This window comes from Leptosomus discolor, unplaced genomic scaffold, assembly GCF_034619465.1.
Source record: "Leptosomus discolor isolate bLepDis1 unplaced genomic scaffold, bLepDis1.hap2 HAP2_SCAFFOLD_35, whole genome shotgun sequence".
Taxonomy (NCBI): domain Eukaryota; kingdom Metazoa; phylum Chordata; class Aves; order Leptosomiformes; family Leptosomidae; genus Leptosomus; species Leptosomus discolor.
Genome location: NW_028237764.1, coordinates 2,587,378 through 2,602,816, shown reverse-complemented (window position 1 = coordinate 2,602,816; position 15,439 = coordinate 2,587,378). Strand labels below are relative to the sequence as shown.

The 15,439-nt window shown below is 52.5% G+C and overlaps 1 protein-coding gene across 1 annotated transcript; it reads right to left on the bottom strand.

Moving 5' to 3' along the window:
* Positions 1-9,561: 9,561 nt before the first annotated feature.
* Positions 9,562-10,521, bottom strand: LOC147413022 (olfactory receptor 14C36-like). Its single transcript, XM_086480888.1, has one exon. The coding sequence runs from the start codon at positions 10,519-10,521 to the stop codon at positions 9,562-9,564; it is 960 nt and encodes a 319-aa protein (XP_086337014.1).
* Positions 10,522-15,439: the final 4,918 nt, after the last annotated feature.

Genomic DNA, 15,439 nt, shown 5'->3' with positions numbered 1-15,439 from the left:
TGATAACCTCAGATTTAGAAACCTCCAAGTGAAACACATCTGGAGTTCAGTGCCTCCTCCCAAACCGAGAGAATAATGTCCATGTCCAACACTCCCTCCACCCCAGAGGCCACTCAGAGTAGAAGACTGAAAGCACAGGCTCCTTCCCATTCAGGTAAACCCTGCCTTGATGTACTTCTTGAGAAGCTTCCTCTGCCGATGTCTGGGGGGGGGCGGATCTGGAGTTGTGAGAAGTCCTGAGCAGCACAACACCCTTTGAACAGCAGAAGATCCCTGCCCTGCCCTGCTGGGGATCTGTCCTTCTACCCAGAGTTTCTCCCCACAGCTCCATGAGGAGCTCCAAGAGCAGGCTGAGTGCTGATGCTGGCTGGTGACAGAGTCCCTGCCCGAGGACGCAGCCTCCTGTGGTGAAGGCACCCTGCTTGGAAGGACAGCCCTGGGCACTGCTGGCTGCACACCCACCTTCACACCCTCAAGCCTTCCACAGAACTTGACACTCCACAGCCATCCCCACCAGAAGGCAGCCATCATGCCCTGTCCCTCTCACACTGCACTAGGGAAGCCCTGCTCTGCAGCCTGGCTTCCTCTTCTCCATCACAGACAGATCCCAGAGGTTGGACACATTCAGGAGATCCTGCAAGGAGCCACCGACACATCACCCTGCACCCAGAGACTTACTGTGTCAGAGGCTGGGAAGAGTTCTCCTCCAGTGAGCTCTCAGCCATCCTCCCCCTCTCCCCTGCCTTCAACCTCTCTCTGCCCCGCTCCTTTCTCCTTGGTGCCCACAGGCAGCCCCCTCAGCCCTGCTGTGCTTTGCAGAGCAGCTGCTGCTGGGCAGAGCTGTCTCCCTGCAGCTCTGCCTGCTTGCTAGGAGCTCTCTCTGTCCCAGGAGCCCAGCCCAGATCAGCAGCAGAGCAGCAGCCCAAGAACTTTTTAATGATCACTCTGGTGGTTTTGGTGCCAAGTCCTTCAAGCTCAGACAGTGAGAGGAAGTTGAGGAAACCTCTCAAGGAGTCAAAGTCAGATGCAAACTCCAAAGTTTCTTGGAGCACTAATGGGTTCCCCTGAGGGATGTTACTGACAAAGCCTCCCTGAGGGCTGGTTAAAAATGAAAACTGGAGGCAGTGAGGACAGGTAGGCAAAGGCAAGGTGAAGGTGGCTCTGATGCTGAGTAAACCTTGGTGTGCTTCATCAAGCCAAAAGACCAAGCCCTGACTCCCCAGCCCCTGCAAGGCAGACCCTGTCCCTCAGCCATTCCTCAGGGTTCTTCCTGGGGCAGGGTGATGTGGGGATGTGCAGTGCCAAGGGCAGGGCCAGGGTCCTCTGCTTCTGGGTTTGTGCTGGGTGGGCTGAGGAGGCACTGAGGTGCTGGTGCCTTAAGGTTAAAGGGTAATCTGGCAGGCTTTGGGGGTTGAGACAACAGCCGTAGCCAAGGGGAGAAAGCCCTCGGCTCTCTTGGGGGCTTTTTGTCTTGCCAGAGCCCTTGAGCATCTCCACCACAGGATGTCCTACAGTGTCCCACACCTGCGCTTGCCATTGCACCGTGCAGATCAGACTGTCCCCAGGAGAGGCCTGAGCAACGCCTGAGGGACATGTTCTCCCTTCCCAGAGGCTGGAGGTCAGGACCTGTAGCCTTCATGGAACACCCCCAGGTTTCCTCAGCATCAGATCGACCTTGCCCTTGCCTTTGCCTGCCTGGGACGAAGGGAGCTCCTGGCAAGAGGGCAGTGCTGCCAAGAACTCTGGAGTGTCCCTCTCCTCCCACAGTCACAGAACCAAGGAGGCTGGAAGCCAGCAGCTCCTTTCTCAGCTATGCCAGCCTCCTGCCACCTTGATGTGACCTCCAGCATGTCAAGTTGGACCATTCTGGATCATGAAGAGAAGATCCTTGAGCATCAAACAGCTCTCTGAACCAATCTTCTCTGCAGGGCTGTAGCTCCCTGGCAGTCTTTACGTAGGTCCCTCAGCAGGCCAAAATCTGCCTTCCAGAAGCTCTAATCTTTTGTTTCCTTCATTTTCTGAGGATTTTAAACCCAAACTTCTCACCCTGGACTTTTCCATTCCTCACCAGCTCTACCTTGTTTGTAAATGTTGCACATTAACTCCAGCAAGATGTTAAGCACCACCCTGCAGCTTGCTCACCTCCCTCTTCCAACCTCATTCACAGAGTTGAAGAGCATGTTCAGTTGCTACATTGACCTGGTTATGTCCACTCCAAGGCTTATGCACCCCCACCCCCCCAGTCTATTCACTGAAGGGGCAGAATCAGAAACAGAGCAGGCCTTGATGCTGTGCAAACCACTAGAACATCACTTTGTTCTCAGCATTGGTTTTGCCACAAATTGTCAATTAAATATCTCTCAAATATCCAATAAATTGCCCATGAAGTATCCACTGAGTTCATGTTGTCCATGATTTGGGTTCCATTTGATATGGTGCTTTCTCAGGACAAGAGTGATGTGTTGTCTGGAGTTTCTGAACAGGGAATCTAGCTCAGGTTGGGTCAGCTTTTTACGAGGTACATTTAGGAGGTATCACTGTAGAACTTCCTAAAATATGTAACTCAAATCATAGATTATTTCTGACCCAGGTTAAATCTACTGTAGGTGCATGTCATATTCCCCCATCATCCACCCAGTGGACCTGCGTCCTTGAGCAAAAGCAATCCCACAATCAGGTTGGCCATTTCCAACCCGTGCTGTCTTTCCCAGCCTGTTCCCTACATGCACTATAGGGATCTTATCTCCTTCTACAACAGGCAGGTTTTTGTCTGGGCAGGGCCAGGTCGGTCAGTCGAGCCTCTGGTATTAACTAGGCAGGTGGCTTCTGCCCAGGCTGCATCCCACCGCTTGTATTTCCCAGCCCCCTTTGCTCTCACTCTTGTCCTTAACAGTCCCTTCTCTCGGTCACTCATTCCGGAGGCTGGTGTGTGACAGGGGATGTGGCACACCCAATCATTGCCACGTTCCCTGGCCCAGGGGCTTCTGAGGGTGTTTCAGAAAGGAATCCTGCTGTCTGCCTCAGGTCTTTCTGGGGTGCCACAGCACTTGCTCTTCAAGGCCCAGGATGGTGTTTTGGTAAATGGTGTGCGTCACAGGCCATGTTGCCAACCATCTGGTTGTCACTTCCACCACAGTAAGGACATGTCACTTGCCTTGGCAGGTTCGTGGCAGTGTGATATAACCCATCTGTGAGGCCTCTCTGGATTGATATCGCAGCCACCATCCTTCACACCACAGAGGCTTTGCTCGCTTGGCTCACTTGACTATGGTGCGTGTGTCACACTCCTGAATAACACCTGCAATGGCTACAGTGGTCAAGTTCACCCCTCCATCTCAAGCCCATCTGGACATTGAAGTTCTCCCTTGATGTCCTGACCCTACAGGATTCCACCAAGTTATGTCTAGTGAACTGTTGTGTTCCCAGTCTAGGGCCACCTCAACCACTTCCATTGTTGCACCTGGTCTACTTGCTTGTTGTGTTGATGTTCCTCAGGGATTTCTCTGTCACTTCCCTTGTCCCTGGTGAGTGACTCCAGCTGTTGAGCTTCCTCACCCTCTAACTCCTTACTGGTGCCCCACCATTCCAGCAGCGCAGCAGTCAGGCACCGCTCTGCTTGCCTGTCTGGCACCTGTTATATTGCTGCATTTCTCCAAGGTCTGTCAAGGTCAATGGCCTCGTAGTTTTGTTCTCTTTTGGTGATTTTTCTCAATTCTTCCTTCTATATCCATGCCAAAGAACAGCTTCATACTTCAATTGTTCTCCTGCCTTACTAATAGATAGTACAGATCCGTCCACCTCTGTGTCTAGTGCTACATTTTACTGCTGGGGTGATTCCTCTAGTGTGTCGGGGCTTGGGTTCCTATCTCATCCCTGGTGCCCTCAAGTGTGGTTTGGGTTCCCATCCCAACCATGGTGTCCTCCAGGGTTATGTCCATGTCATAGTCATGGCATCCTCAGTGGTGGCTTGGGTCCATATCTCAGCCAGGCTCATCTGATAGCACTGAACTGATAGACACAGGCCAAACCCCAGTACAGCCACAGGATCTGCTGGGTTTCACTGGGGTAGGTAAGGCACTCTTCTGTTAGGCAGTGTGTCCATGTAGTGGGATTACCTGTTATTACAGGCTTCAAAGCACAGGCGCTGGGAGGTGATAACCACCCTAGGCACCTGCCTACACACCCTGACACCCAGGGACTGGCTGCCTCAGGGCGTGTCTCAGGATCTCCTCACCAACAACTTGTCTCCTCTGATGCCACAATTCCACACCAGATTGCACAGGTGTTAGGAGACAGGAACACTCTTAGCATATAATTACTGCATCATTATCTCGAGACCCAAGGCTTATCACTTCCCCTTCCTGAGAAGAACAAGTGTTCAATCAAGATAAGGACACCTCTGTTCTCCCAAAAGTAACAGATGGATCTACATTGAAGAGAAACACAAGTTGCTCAAGCCCAATGACTTTGCACTAGTCAATGATGGAAACATAGATCATAGAATCATGTAATGATTTGGGTTCAAATGTAGCTCAAATATCATCTAGTTCCAACCATCCTGCCATGGCAGAGACACCTCCCACTAGACCAGGTTGCTCAAGGCTCTGTCCAACCTGGTCTTGAACACTGCCAGAGATGGAGCATCAACAAATTCATCAGGGATCCTGTTCCAGTGTCTCACCACCCTCAGGGTGAACGACTTCTTCCTTGTACTTAGTCTAAATCTGCCCTTTCCCAACTTCCAACCATTACCCCTTGTCCTATCACTGCAGACCCTTGTAAAAACTTCCTTCCCAGCCTTCTTGTAGGCCCCATTTGGGTACTGGAAGATATCAAAGTTCTCCCCAGACCCTTCTCTTTCCCAGGCTGAACAAGCCCAACTCTCTCAGCCTGTCCGCATAGGAACGATGTTCCAACCCTCTGATCATCTTGATAGCCCTTCTCTAGACTCGCTCCAGCACCTTTGTGTCTTTCTTCTGTTGGGGGCTCCAGAGCTGGATGCAGTATTCCAAGTGGGTTTTCACGATGTGTGGTAGTTTGATGTCTGGCAGGGTTTTGGTGTGATTTTGGTAGCGGGGAAGAGGGCTACAGAGATGGCTCCTTTCAGAGGCTTGGAGAAGCTCCCCCGGCTTCAATTTCGAACCCTCCTCTAGCCAAAGCCAGACCAATGGCACCTCTGCAAGTAACTATTTAAGAGTGAAAGAAGCGTTTGATTGCTCTCTTTGTTTTGTCTGTTTGTTTTGGTGAGCAGGTTAGAGACAACCATGTGGACATTCAGGTCAGTGAGGAAGGAGAGGGGGAGGTGTGCCTGGGCAAAGATTCCCCTGCGACCCATGGTGGGGTGGTGGGCTGAGCCCCTGCGAGCATGGAGACCAGTGTTGGCCCAGAGGTTGGCCTGCAGCCTGTGGAGGAGCCCAGGCCAGAGCGGGGACTGGGCCTGAAGCAGACCATGACTCCAGCTGTGCTGGAGCAGCCCGTCCCTGGGAGGGTGGCAGCCCTGGGAGGGACCCACGCTGGGGCGGTTCATGGGGAGCTGCGGCCCCGTGGGAAAGGACTGACTTTGGAGCAGTTGGTGGAGGAATGTCTGCCATGAGAGGGACCCCACGGTGGGGTAGGGGTGGGCTGCGAGGAGCTCTCTCTCTGAGGATGAAGGAGCAGTGGAAACATCTTGTGCCAGACTGACTGCAACCCCCATTCCCTGCCACCCCCATGCAGTGCTGGGGGGGAAGAGAGCTGAGCCCATCAAGACCAGAGGGGTGGTGGTGGGGAAGGTGTGTTGTATTTAAGACCTGGTTGTAGCTCTCATTATCCTTGATCACAGAATCACAGAATCACAGAATGTTAGGGGTTGGGAGGGACCTTGAAAGATCACCTAGTCCAACCCCCCTGCCAGAGCAGGAACACCTAGAGCAGGTCACACAGGAACGCATCCAGGCAGGTTTTGAATGTCTCCAGAGAAGGAGCCTCCACAACCTCTCTGGGCAGCCTGTTCCAGTGCTCTGTCACCCTTACAGTGAAAAAGTTTTTCCTTATGTTAATGTGGAACCTTCTGTGCTCCAGCTTGCACCCGTTGCCCCTTGTCCTATCATTGGCCATCACTGTAATTCAGAAGCAATAAGTTAAAGACCTGCTTTGCCACCTGCACATCCACAAGTCTAGAGACTGGAAGGGATCCACCCAAGAGTGCTGAGTGAGGTGGTCAAACGACTCTCCATGGGTAAGCATGAGGGAGAAGCCAAAGGAGGCAGATATCCTGCTGGGGTAGATCACCCAACCAGGATGAAGAGGCGGACGAAGCATTCTACAAGTGACTGGGAGAAGTCTCACAATCGCTAGGCCTTGTTCTTGTGGTGGACTTCAATTTACCGGTCATCTGCTGGAAATAAAACACAGCAGGGCAGAAACAGCCTGGAAGGCTCCTGGACTGTGTGGGAGGTAACTTCCTGACACAGCCGGTAAGGGAGCCTACCGGGGAGGTGCCTCGCTTGACCTGCTGTTTACAAACAGAGAAGGACTGGTGGGAGATGTGGTAGTCAGAGGCTGTCTTAGGCTTAGCAACCATGAATTGATAGGGTTCTCGATTCTTGATGAAGCAAGGAGGGGGGCCAGCAAAATCACTGCCATGGACTTCCAGAGGGCTGACTTTGGGCTGTTCAGGTCACTGGTCGAGAGAGTCCCTTGGGAGACAGTCCTGAAGGGCAAAGGGGTCCAGGAAGGCTGGACATTCTTCAAGGAGGAACTGTTAAAAACACAGGAGCACATCACCATTATCAGCAGTCCTGGTCAACGGGGGAGGTCCTAGATGACTGGAGGCTTGCCAATGTGACACCTGTCTCCAAGAAGGGCCGGAAGGAGGATCTAGGGAACTACAGGCCCATCAAACTGACCTCGGTACCGGGGAAGATTATGGAGTGGTTCATCTTGAGGGTGCTCACACTGCATGTGCAGATAAACCAGGGCATCACGGCCAGTCTACATGGGTTCATGAAGGGCAGGTCCTGCTTGACCAACAGGATCTCCTTCTACGAACACCGGACTCACGTAGTCGATGAGGCTGTGGATGTCATCAAACTGGACGTGAGTAAAGGCTTTGACACCGTCTCCCACAGCATTCTCCTAAGAAAGCTGGTGGCTCATGGCCTAGACCGGTGCACACTACACTGGGTTAAAAACTGGCTGGACGGATGAGTACAGAGAGTTGTGGTGAACGGAGTTAAATCCAGATGGTGACTGGTCACGAGCAGTGTCCCCCAGGGCTCAGTGTTGGGGCCGGTATTGTTTCACATATTTATCGATGATCTGGATGAGGGGATTGAGTGCTCCCTCAGTGAGTTTGCAGATGGCATTAAATTGGGTGGGAGTTTTGATCTGCTTGAGGGCAGGAAGTCTCTGCAGAGGGATCTGGCCAGGCTGGATTGAGGGGCTGAGGACAATTGTATGAGGTTCAATAAGGCCAAGTGCTGGGTTCTGTACTTGGGTCACAAAAACCCGACGCAGAACTACAGGCTTGGATTGGCTGGAAAGCTGCTCGGCAAAAACAGGCCCTGGGGATGCTGGTCGACAGGCGGCTGAACATGAGCCAGCAGTGTGCCCAGGTGGCCAAGAAGGCCAACAGCATCCTGGCCTTTATCAGCAATGGTATGTCCAGCAGGAGCAGAGATGTGATCGTGTCCCTGTACTTGGCACTGGTGAGGGTGGTCCTTGAATCCTGTGTGCAGGTTTGGGCCCCTCAGGACAAGAAGGACATTGAGGTGCTGGAGCGTGTCCAGAGAAGGGCAATGAAGGTGGTGAATGGCAGAGAACAGGTCTTGTGAGGAGTTGCTGAGGGAACTGGGGTTGTTTAGTCTGGAGAGGAGAAGGCTGAGGGGAGACCCCACCACTTTCTACAAATACTTGTGAGGAGGTTGTAGTGAGGTGGGGGTCAGTCTCTTCTCCCAAGTAAAAAGCGATAGGACAGGAGGAAATGGCCTCAAGTTGTGCCAGAGGAAGTTTAGATTGGACATTAGGAAATATTTCTTTACTGAAAGAGCGGTCAAACAGTGGAACAGGCTGCCCAGGGATGAGGTGGAGTCACTATCCCCAGAGATGTTAAAAAAAAATTGATTCCATGATTCTGTGATTGTTTCACTTGCCCAGATTTTTGCAAGGCTTGTTTAGGTGATATCTGCTGCAGTACTTGCTAAAATAGACAACTACAACTTGCTGTCGATACAAACTGGGAGGAGTGGCTGACACACCAGAAGGCTGTGCTGCCATTCAGCGAGACCTGGACAGGCTGGAGAGCTGGGCGGGAGGAACCTAATGAGGTTCAATAAGGGCAAGTGTAGGGTCCTGCACCTGGGGAGGAATAACTCGTAGAGTGTTCCTCAGATCGTTGTCATGCTGATTCTGACCTTGCCCAGCACAAACTAGTAGCTCCTGTTCTTGTCTGTAGTGCCCTGCGACTCCTCATGCTGTCACCTTGTGGTGATGGCTCTCCAACCAGGGTGAGCCTCCTGCACAGAAACACTAAGAGCTGACCAAATGGAGCTTCAGCGCAGGCAGACCTTGAGGAACTCTGGGATTCAACCAACAGGAACCTCTGAAGTTTTAAAAGGAGAAGTAGCTTCGGGGGGAACAAATAAGCCTATAGATCAGGTTCAGTTGGGACGTGACTGGCTGAGCAGGAGAATGGCCTGGCCACCACGAGGGACACCGTACAAGCCAGCGGTGAGCACTCACCATGAACAAGGCCAGCTGCACAGGGGGCTGCATGAGGAAGAGCGTGGCCACCCAGACATCTTGAGTTTCCATCCCCCTCCAGTGAGACCTGGTGTGCCCACACCTGGTCTGGTGTGTCCCTCTGTGGGAATTCCTGCTGTAGACAGGTTTCTCCAGGGGAGGAACTGGAGAATGCCCAGAAGAGATCTGCACATGCCCTGGACTCTCAGCCCCCACCCCATCTTTGCAGCCCTCTTCCATCTCCACACATCCCCAGGAACATGCTGTCCCTGCAGAACTGCCCAGCTCTCCCAGCAGCCCCAGATTCCCCTCCTAGAGGATGGGTGTCTTTAGTGTCATCTGTGGGAAAGCCCTGGGTACATCCCTCAATTACACTCACCACCTTACATGTCACCAGACACCCACTGGTGACTCCCAAGTTTGGTCCTATGTCTCTAAAATGCTGTGAACCCTGAGCTTTTTATTCGCAATGCCATGGAGGAAGAGGAACTTGAGAGCTGCAGGTCCTCAGGCTGCTTTGTGGAAAGAGCCCAGCCTGAAAGCACTGCACTGGGAAAATCCCATATTATTGCTGAGCTGCTGCGAAAGAGGCAACTCTGAGCCAGTGTCAGACCCACTTTTATAAAGTCACCAGGTGATGCAAATGCAAACCTTTGTGTGATTAACCTCATAGCCTTGAATGACAATAACAGCAACAATAATAATAACAACAACAATAATAATAACAATAACAAACAAAATCGCCAAACGCAAAATCAAACATCAAAATCCAACAGCAAATAACTAAAACAAACCCAAAAAAAAAAACCCAAGGAAGTGTAAAAACAGATACTTTGTGAATCATTTGTAAAGAGATGTAGTAATTTTTTCATTATTGAAAAACTTGCAAGGAATTACTTTCTTAACAGCATCTTTCAGCTCCTCGTTCCTCATGCTGTAGATGAGGGGGTTCACTGCTGGAGGCACGACCGAGTACAGAACTGCTGTCACCAGGTTCAGGGATGGGGAGGAGATGGAGGGGGGCTTCAGGTAGGCAAAAAAAATTGTGCTAATAAACAGGGAGACCACGGCCAGGTGAGGGAGGCAGGTGGAAAAGGCTTTGTGGCGTCCCTGCTCCGAGGGGATCCTCAGCACGGCCCTGAAGATCTGCACGTAGGACACCACAATGAACACAAAACACCCAAAGGCTAAACAGACACTGACCACAAGTAGCCCAGCCTCCCTGAGGTAGGTGTCTGAGCAGGAGAGCTTGAGGATCTGGGGGATTTCACAGAAGAACTGGTCCACCACATTGCCCTGGCAGAGGGGCAGTGAAAATGTATTGGCCGTGTGCAGCACAGCGTAGGGAAAAGCAGTGCCCCAGGCAGCTGCTGCCATGTGGACACAAGCTCTGCTGCCCAGGAGGGTCCCGTAGTGCAGGGGTTTGCAGATGGCAACGTAGCGGTCGTAGGCCATGACGGTGAGGAGGCAATACTCTGCTGGTATAAAAAAGACAAACAGAAAGACCTGGGCAACACATCCCGAGTAGGAGATGGCCCTGATGTTCCAGAGAAAATTAGTCATGGCTTTGGGGAGAGTGGTGGAGAGGGAGCCCAGGTCGAGCAAGGAGAGGTTGAGGAGGAAGAAGTACATGGGGGTGTGGAGGTGGTGGTTGCAGGCTACAGTGGTGATGATGAGTCCATTGCCCAGGAGGGCAGCCAGGTAGATGCCCAGCAAGAGCCCGAAATGCAAGAGCTGCAGCTCCCGGGTGTCTGCGAATGCCAAGAGGAGGAACTGGTTGATGGAGCTGCCATTGGACATTTTCTCCCTCTGGGCATGGGGACCTATTCAAAAAGTTAAAGACAGCGACAACTTCAGGCAGACTTCTCTGGGTATAATCTATTCACTTTCTCATAGAACATCCCCCAAACCGCTCTTCCCTCTTCAGGAAGGCCTTTTTTGAGCTCCGGTTGCTGCTTCTTGAGGGTGTCCCAGAGAGCTGGAGGTTCTGCTGTGGGCTCTGCAGGAGTCAGAGTCTTACCTACAGCGAGAGGTAAATAGGAACAAAGAGTGGTCTGAGATTAAATGCACTTCTGATGTCAAAGACCTTTACAGCTTTGTGGATCCCGACATGATTCACCCGACAACAGAGCCAATTTTAGTTTGTGTACTCTGTTCTAGTTGTGCCATCACCGCTGAGGAGTGCTTTTAAGGCAGAAATCCTTGGCATTTCTGTTGCACTCCTTGTGACACAGTTTTGGTCCTGTGAGGCAAGTGACGGCCGCTCGCTCACCCTCCCCTGCCCCAGGGAACAGGAGAGAATTGGAAGGGTAAAGGTAAGGAGGCTCATAGGTTGAGATGAAAACAGTGTAGTAAATTAAATAAAACAAAATTTAAATAATAATGATAAGAATAGCACATATATATATGAATAGTGCATAATGCAATTGCCCACCACCCACTGACCGAGACCCAGCCCATTCCCGGCTAGCGATCCCAGCGGAGAAAATCCTGAACCCGCAATCACAGATAGGGAGAGAGCCAGACCCCCAGCTAACCCTCATCCATGTCCTGAGCATGACATTGTACGATGTGGACTATTCCACTGGCCAGTTTGGGTCCATTGCCCCGGTTATGTTCCCTCCCAGCTTCTGAGGCACCTGCACACTAGTAAGACATGGGAAGTTGAAATGTCCTTGATTTCTTAGCAACAGCTAAAGCATCAGCGTACTATCAACATTCTGCTCATACCAAATCCCATACAGAATCCAAAACACAGCACTGCTCTTGCTCCTAGGAAGAAGAAAAAGCTCTATCCCAGCCAAAACTAGGACAACGACAGTACATGTTGGTGTCTCAGCTGCACTTCAGTCCTCAACCCCACACAACAGTGAGTGTAACAGCAAGAACAAGGGCAGCAGGGAGGAGATGCCAAAGTCCCCCTGCCACTGGAGCCAGGAGAGGAAGGCGCAGTCGGACACTCGAGAGTGTCTCCTCTGTGGTGGTCAGGTTGCTGGGAAGGTAACTCCTGACCAAATCCCCGTGACATTAACGGCAGAGGCTCTGCTGCGTGAGTGAGGAGACCAGGGGGTTGCTCCAGGGAAGGCATCTGCACTGAAGGGGATGGCAGGGAGATGCCTGAATCCCCCTCCCACAGCATGTCTGGGAGCCGTTCTCTCCTCCTCCCTGCCCATGTCTCTGCTTCCTGGAGCCTGTCTTGGCCAGGACCTGCTTCTCTGTCCCCTCATCTCCTCCCTCCTCACACTCACAGACCCCATCCCACCTGCCACGTCCACAGCTCTGCCCTGCAGACACCTCCTGGCAGCAGAGCTCTGCCCAGGGACATCTCTGTGTGGGCAGGGGTTAATGAGCAGCTCAGACAAGTCCCAACAACAAATGGGGTCTCAAGGCCTGGTGCACAACGCAGAAAGAAATTCCCATTTCTCCCTGCCCACCCAGCAAACCAAGAGGACAAAACTCACAGCCCAGATTTCTTCTCTTTCAGGTGAACAGTTCCTTGACGTGCTGTTTCCAGAAGGAGCCTCTGCAAATGTTGTGGGGGTGATCTGGAGCTGGGAGCAGCCCTGACCCACGCAGTTCCCCCCTGCCAGCAGAAGGAGCCTCCCTTGCTGGGGGTCACTCCTTCCACCCACAGCATCTCCCCACAGTGCCGTGGGGAGCTCCCTGGGCAGGCTGAGAGCTGACCCTGGCAGACAGCAGAGTCCCTGCTCTGGCACACAGCCCCTGGGGGCCAGGGACCCTGCTCTGAAGGGCAGCCCTGGGCACCCCTGCCTGCACACCTACCTTCACACCCCGCAGGTGTCCCTGAGAGAAGGCAGCCGTCATGCCCGGTGCATCTGGTGGGGCAGCAGGGAGTCCCTCACCTGCAGCACGTCCTCCTCCTCTACACTAGAGAAGCTGTTGGGATCCTCGTGAAAGACTCTATGTGCTGTGGGGTGTTCCAGCTTTCGGATAGCCCCCCCGAAACACCAGCTGCATTGCCCTACACCCAGAGACTTACCATGCAGATGACTGTAAAGGCTTCTTTTCCAAGAAACTCTCAGCTTCCTCCCCTCCAGACTGGCATTAAGCTCTCTCAGCCTCACTTCTCTCCCCTTGGTGCCTGCAGGCAGTGCCCTCAGCCCTGCTGTGTTTTGCAGAGGAGCTGCTCCTAGGAAGAACTGTCTCTCAGCAGCGCTGCCCTCTTCAATAAGCTCTCTCCTTCCCAGGAGCCCAGCCCAGCTCAGCAGCAGGGGAGCAGCCCAAGGCAGCCCTTTCTCTGCCCCCTCTGGCCTCCCTCCAGGTGTCCCAGGGGCTCCAGGGGAACCTGCTGTGAAACAGGCTGAAGGACTCACTGAGGTTGCCTCCCTCAGCTGGGCAGTGACACTGACTGCCAGCTGTGTCTTTTCTCCTATCGAAAGAGAGTTGGGCATGAGAATAACCTCTATTCTCCTGTCACTACACAGGACACCTGGAAGGTGAGAAGCAACGATCTAGTTTCTCCAAGTTGGGGAGATGACTTTAGTTGAGTGAATTTAGACATTTCATTCTGGATTTCGTATCCTAGGGATAGAAAGACATTCCAAATTCTTTTGTCCAAGCCATTTCTCTGCTCTGAAGCAGAGCCTTTGCATGATGGCTGAGCTCAGTACAGCTGCTTTTCAAGGACAGCACAGAATCATGGAATCATTTTAGTTGGAAAAGACCTCTAAGATCGTCAGCTTCAGCCATTATCCTAAAACTACCATGCCCACCATTAAACCAGTCCCTAAGCACCACATCTATTCGTCTTTTGAACACCTCCAGGAATGGTGACTCCACCACCTCCCTGGGCAGCCTGTTCCAATGTCTAACCACTCTTTCAGGAAACAAAATTTTCCTAATATCCAATCTAAATCTCCCCTGGTGCAGCTTGAGGCCATTACCTCTTGTCCTGTCATTAGTTACTTGGAAGAAGAGACCAACACCAGCCTCACTGCAACTTCCTTTTAGGTACTTGTAGAGAGCAATAAAGACTCCTCTCAGCCTCCTCTTCACTAGGCTCAACAATCCCTTTCCCTCAGGCGCTGCTCATAAGACATGTTTTCCAGACCCCTCCCCAGCTTCATTCCCTTTCTCTGGACCCACTCCAGCACCTCAACGTCTTTCCTATACTGTGGGGCCCAAAACTGGCCACGGTACTCAAGATGTGATCTCACAGTGCTGAGTACAGGGGCATGATCACCTCCCTGCTCCTGTTGGCCACACCGTTGCTGATACAGGCCAGGATGCTGTTGGCTGCCTTGGCCACCTGGGGACACAGCTGGCTCATGTTCAGCTGGCTCTTGACTAGCACCCCCCCCCCGGTCATTTTCTGCCAGGCAGCTCTCCAGCCACTCATCCCCAAGCCTGTAGCACTGCGTGGGGTTGTTGTGACCCAAGGGCAGGACCCGGCACTCGGCCTTGTTGAACCTCATGGCATTGGCCTCAGCCCATTGACCCAGCCTGTCCAGATCCCTCTGCAGAGCCTCTCGACCCTTGAGAAGATCAACACTCTTGTTTAATTTTGTGTCATCTACAAACACGCTGAGGGTGCACTCCATCCCCTCATCCAGGCCTTTGATAAAGATCTTAAACAAGACCAGCCCCAAAACTGAGCCCTGGGGAACACCGCTTGTGACTGGTTCTCAACAGGATTGAACTCCATTCACCACCGCTCTCTGGGCTCGGCCATCCAGCCAGTTTCTAACCCAGTGAAGAGTGCACCTCTCTAAGCCATGAGCCGCCAGCTTGTCCAGTAGGATGCTGTGGGAGACTGTGTCAAACGCCATACTGAAGTCCGGGTAGACAACATCCACAGCTTTCCCCTCATCCACTAGGCAGGTCACCTGATCACAGAAGGAGCTCAGGTTGGTCAAGCAGGACCTGCCTTTCATGAACCCATGCTGGCTGGCCCTGACTCCCTGGATGTCCTGCACTTGCCATGGGAGCGCACCCAAGATGAACCACTCCAGAATCTTGCCTGGTACTGAGGTCAGGCTGACGGGCCTGTAGATCCCCAGATCCTCCTTCCGGCCCTTCTTGCAGATGGGCGTCACATTGGCAAGCCTCCAGTCTTCTGGGACCTTCCAAGCACAGCAGTAGTCCACATTGAAACTCAGTCTGCAACAGAAAGGCAATTCAAGGGCACTTAAATAACGAGCTGTTACGTTACTATTTCAGAAGCTGTTAAAAAGGAATCCAAGATACTGTGTGGCCACTGCTGAATTTAGTAAGGGAGAGATGTGAAATTCTCTGCGTCCTCTTTGCCTCAGTCTTCCCCAGCAAGTCCTTCTCCCGGGACTCTGTGACTCGAGGCAGGAATTTGGAGGAGAAGCACCAGTAGTGGATGAGGATCAAGTCAGGGGTCACCTGAGCTAACACAATCCTTACCAGTCTTTAGGACAGGAGGGGTGGCTTCCCAGGGAACAGAGAGGACCGGTTGATGTCACAGTGAGGCCATTCTCCACCATCTTTGAAAGGCCATGGAGATTGGGAGAACCCTCTGGTGACTGGCAGCTTTGAAATGTTGCATGCACCTTTCAGAAACGGCCAAGGGTTGAGCAAGGGAACTAAAGGCTCTACCCCAGAGTGTGTCCATTTCTGTGCGTCTGAAGGAGCAGGTGAGGGGATTTACCCAGGGTAGCTTGTGCCTGTCCATCCTCTTTGCTTTCTGTGAGGAAAGGACGGGATTGCTGGACATGGGGAGAGCAGTGGTGGT

Coding starts and splice junctions, on each gene's coding strand:
- LOC147413022 (XM_086480888.1), bottom strand. CDS start 10,521: ATGTCCAATGGCAGCTCCATCAACCAGTTCCTCCTCTTGGCATTCGCA.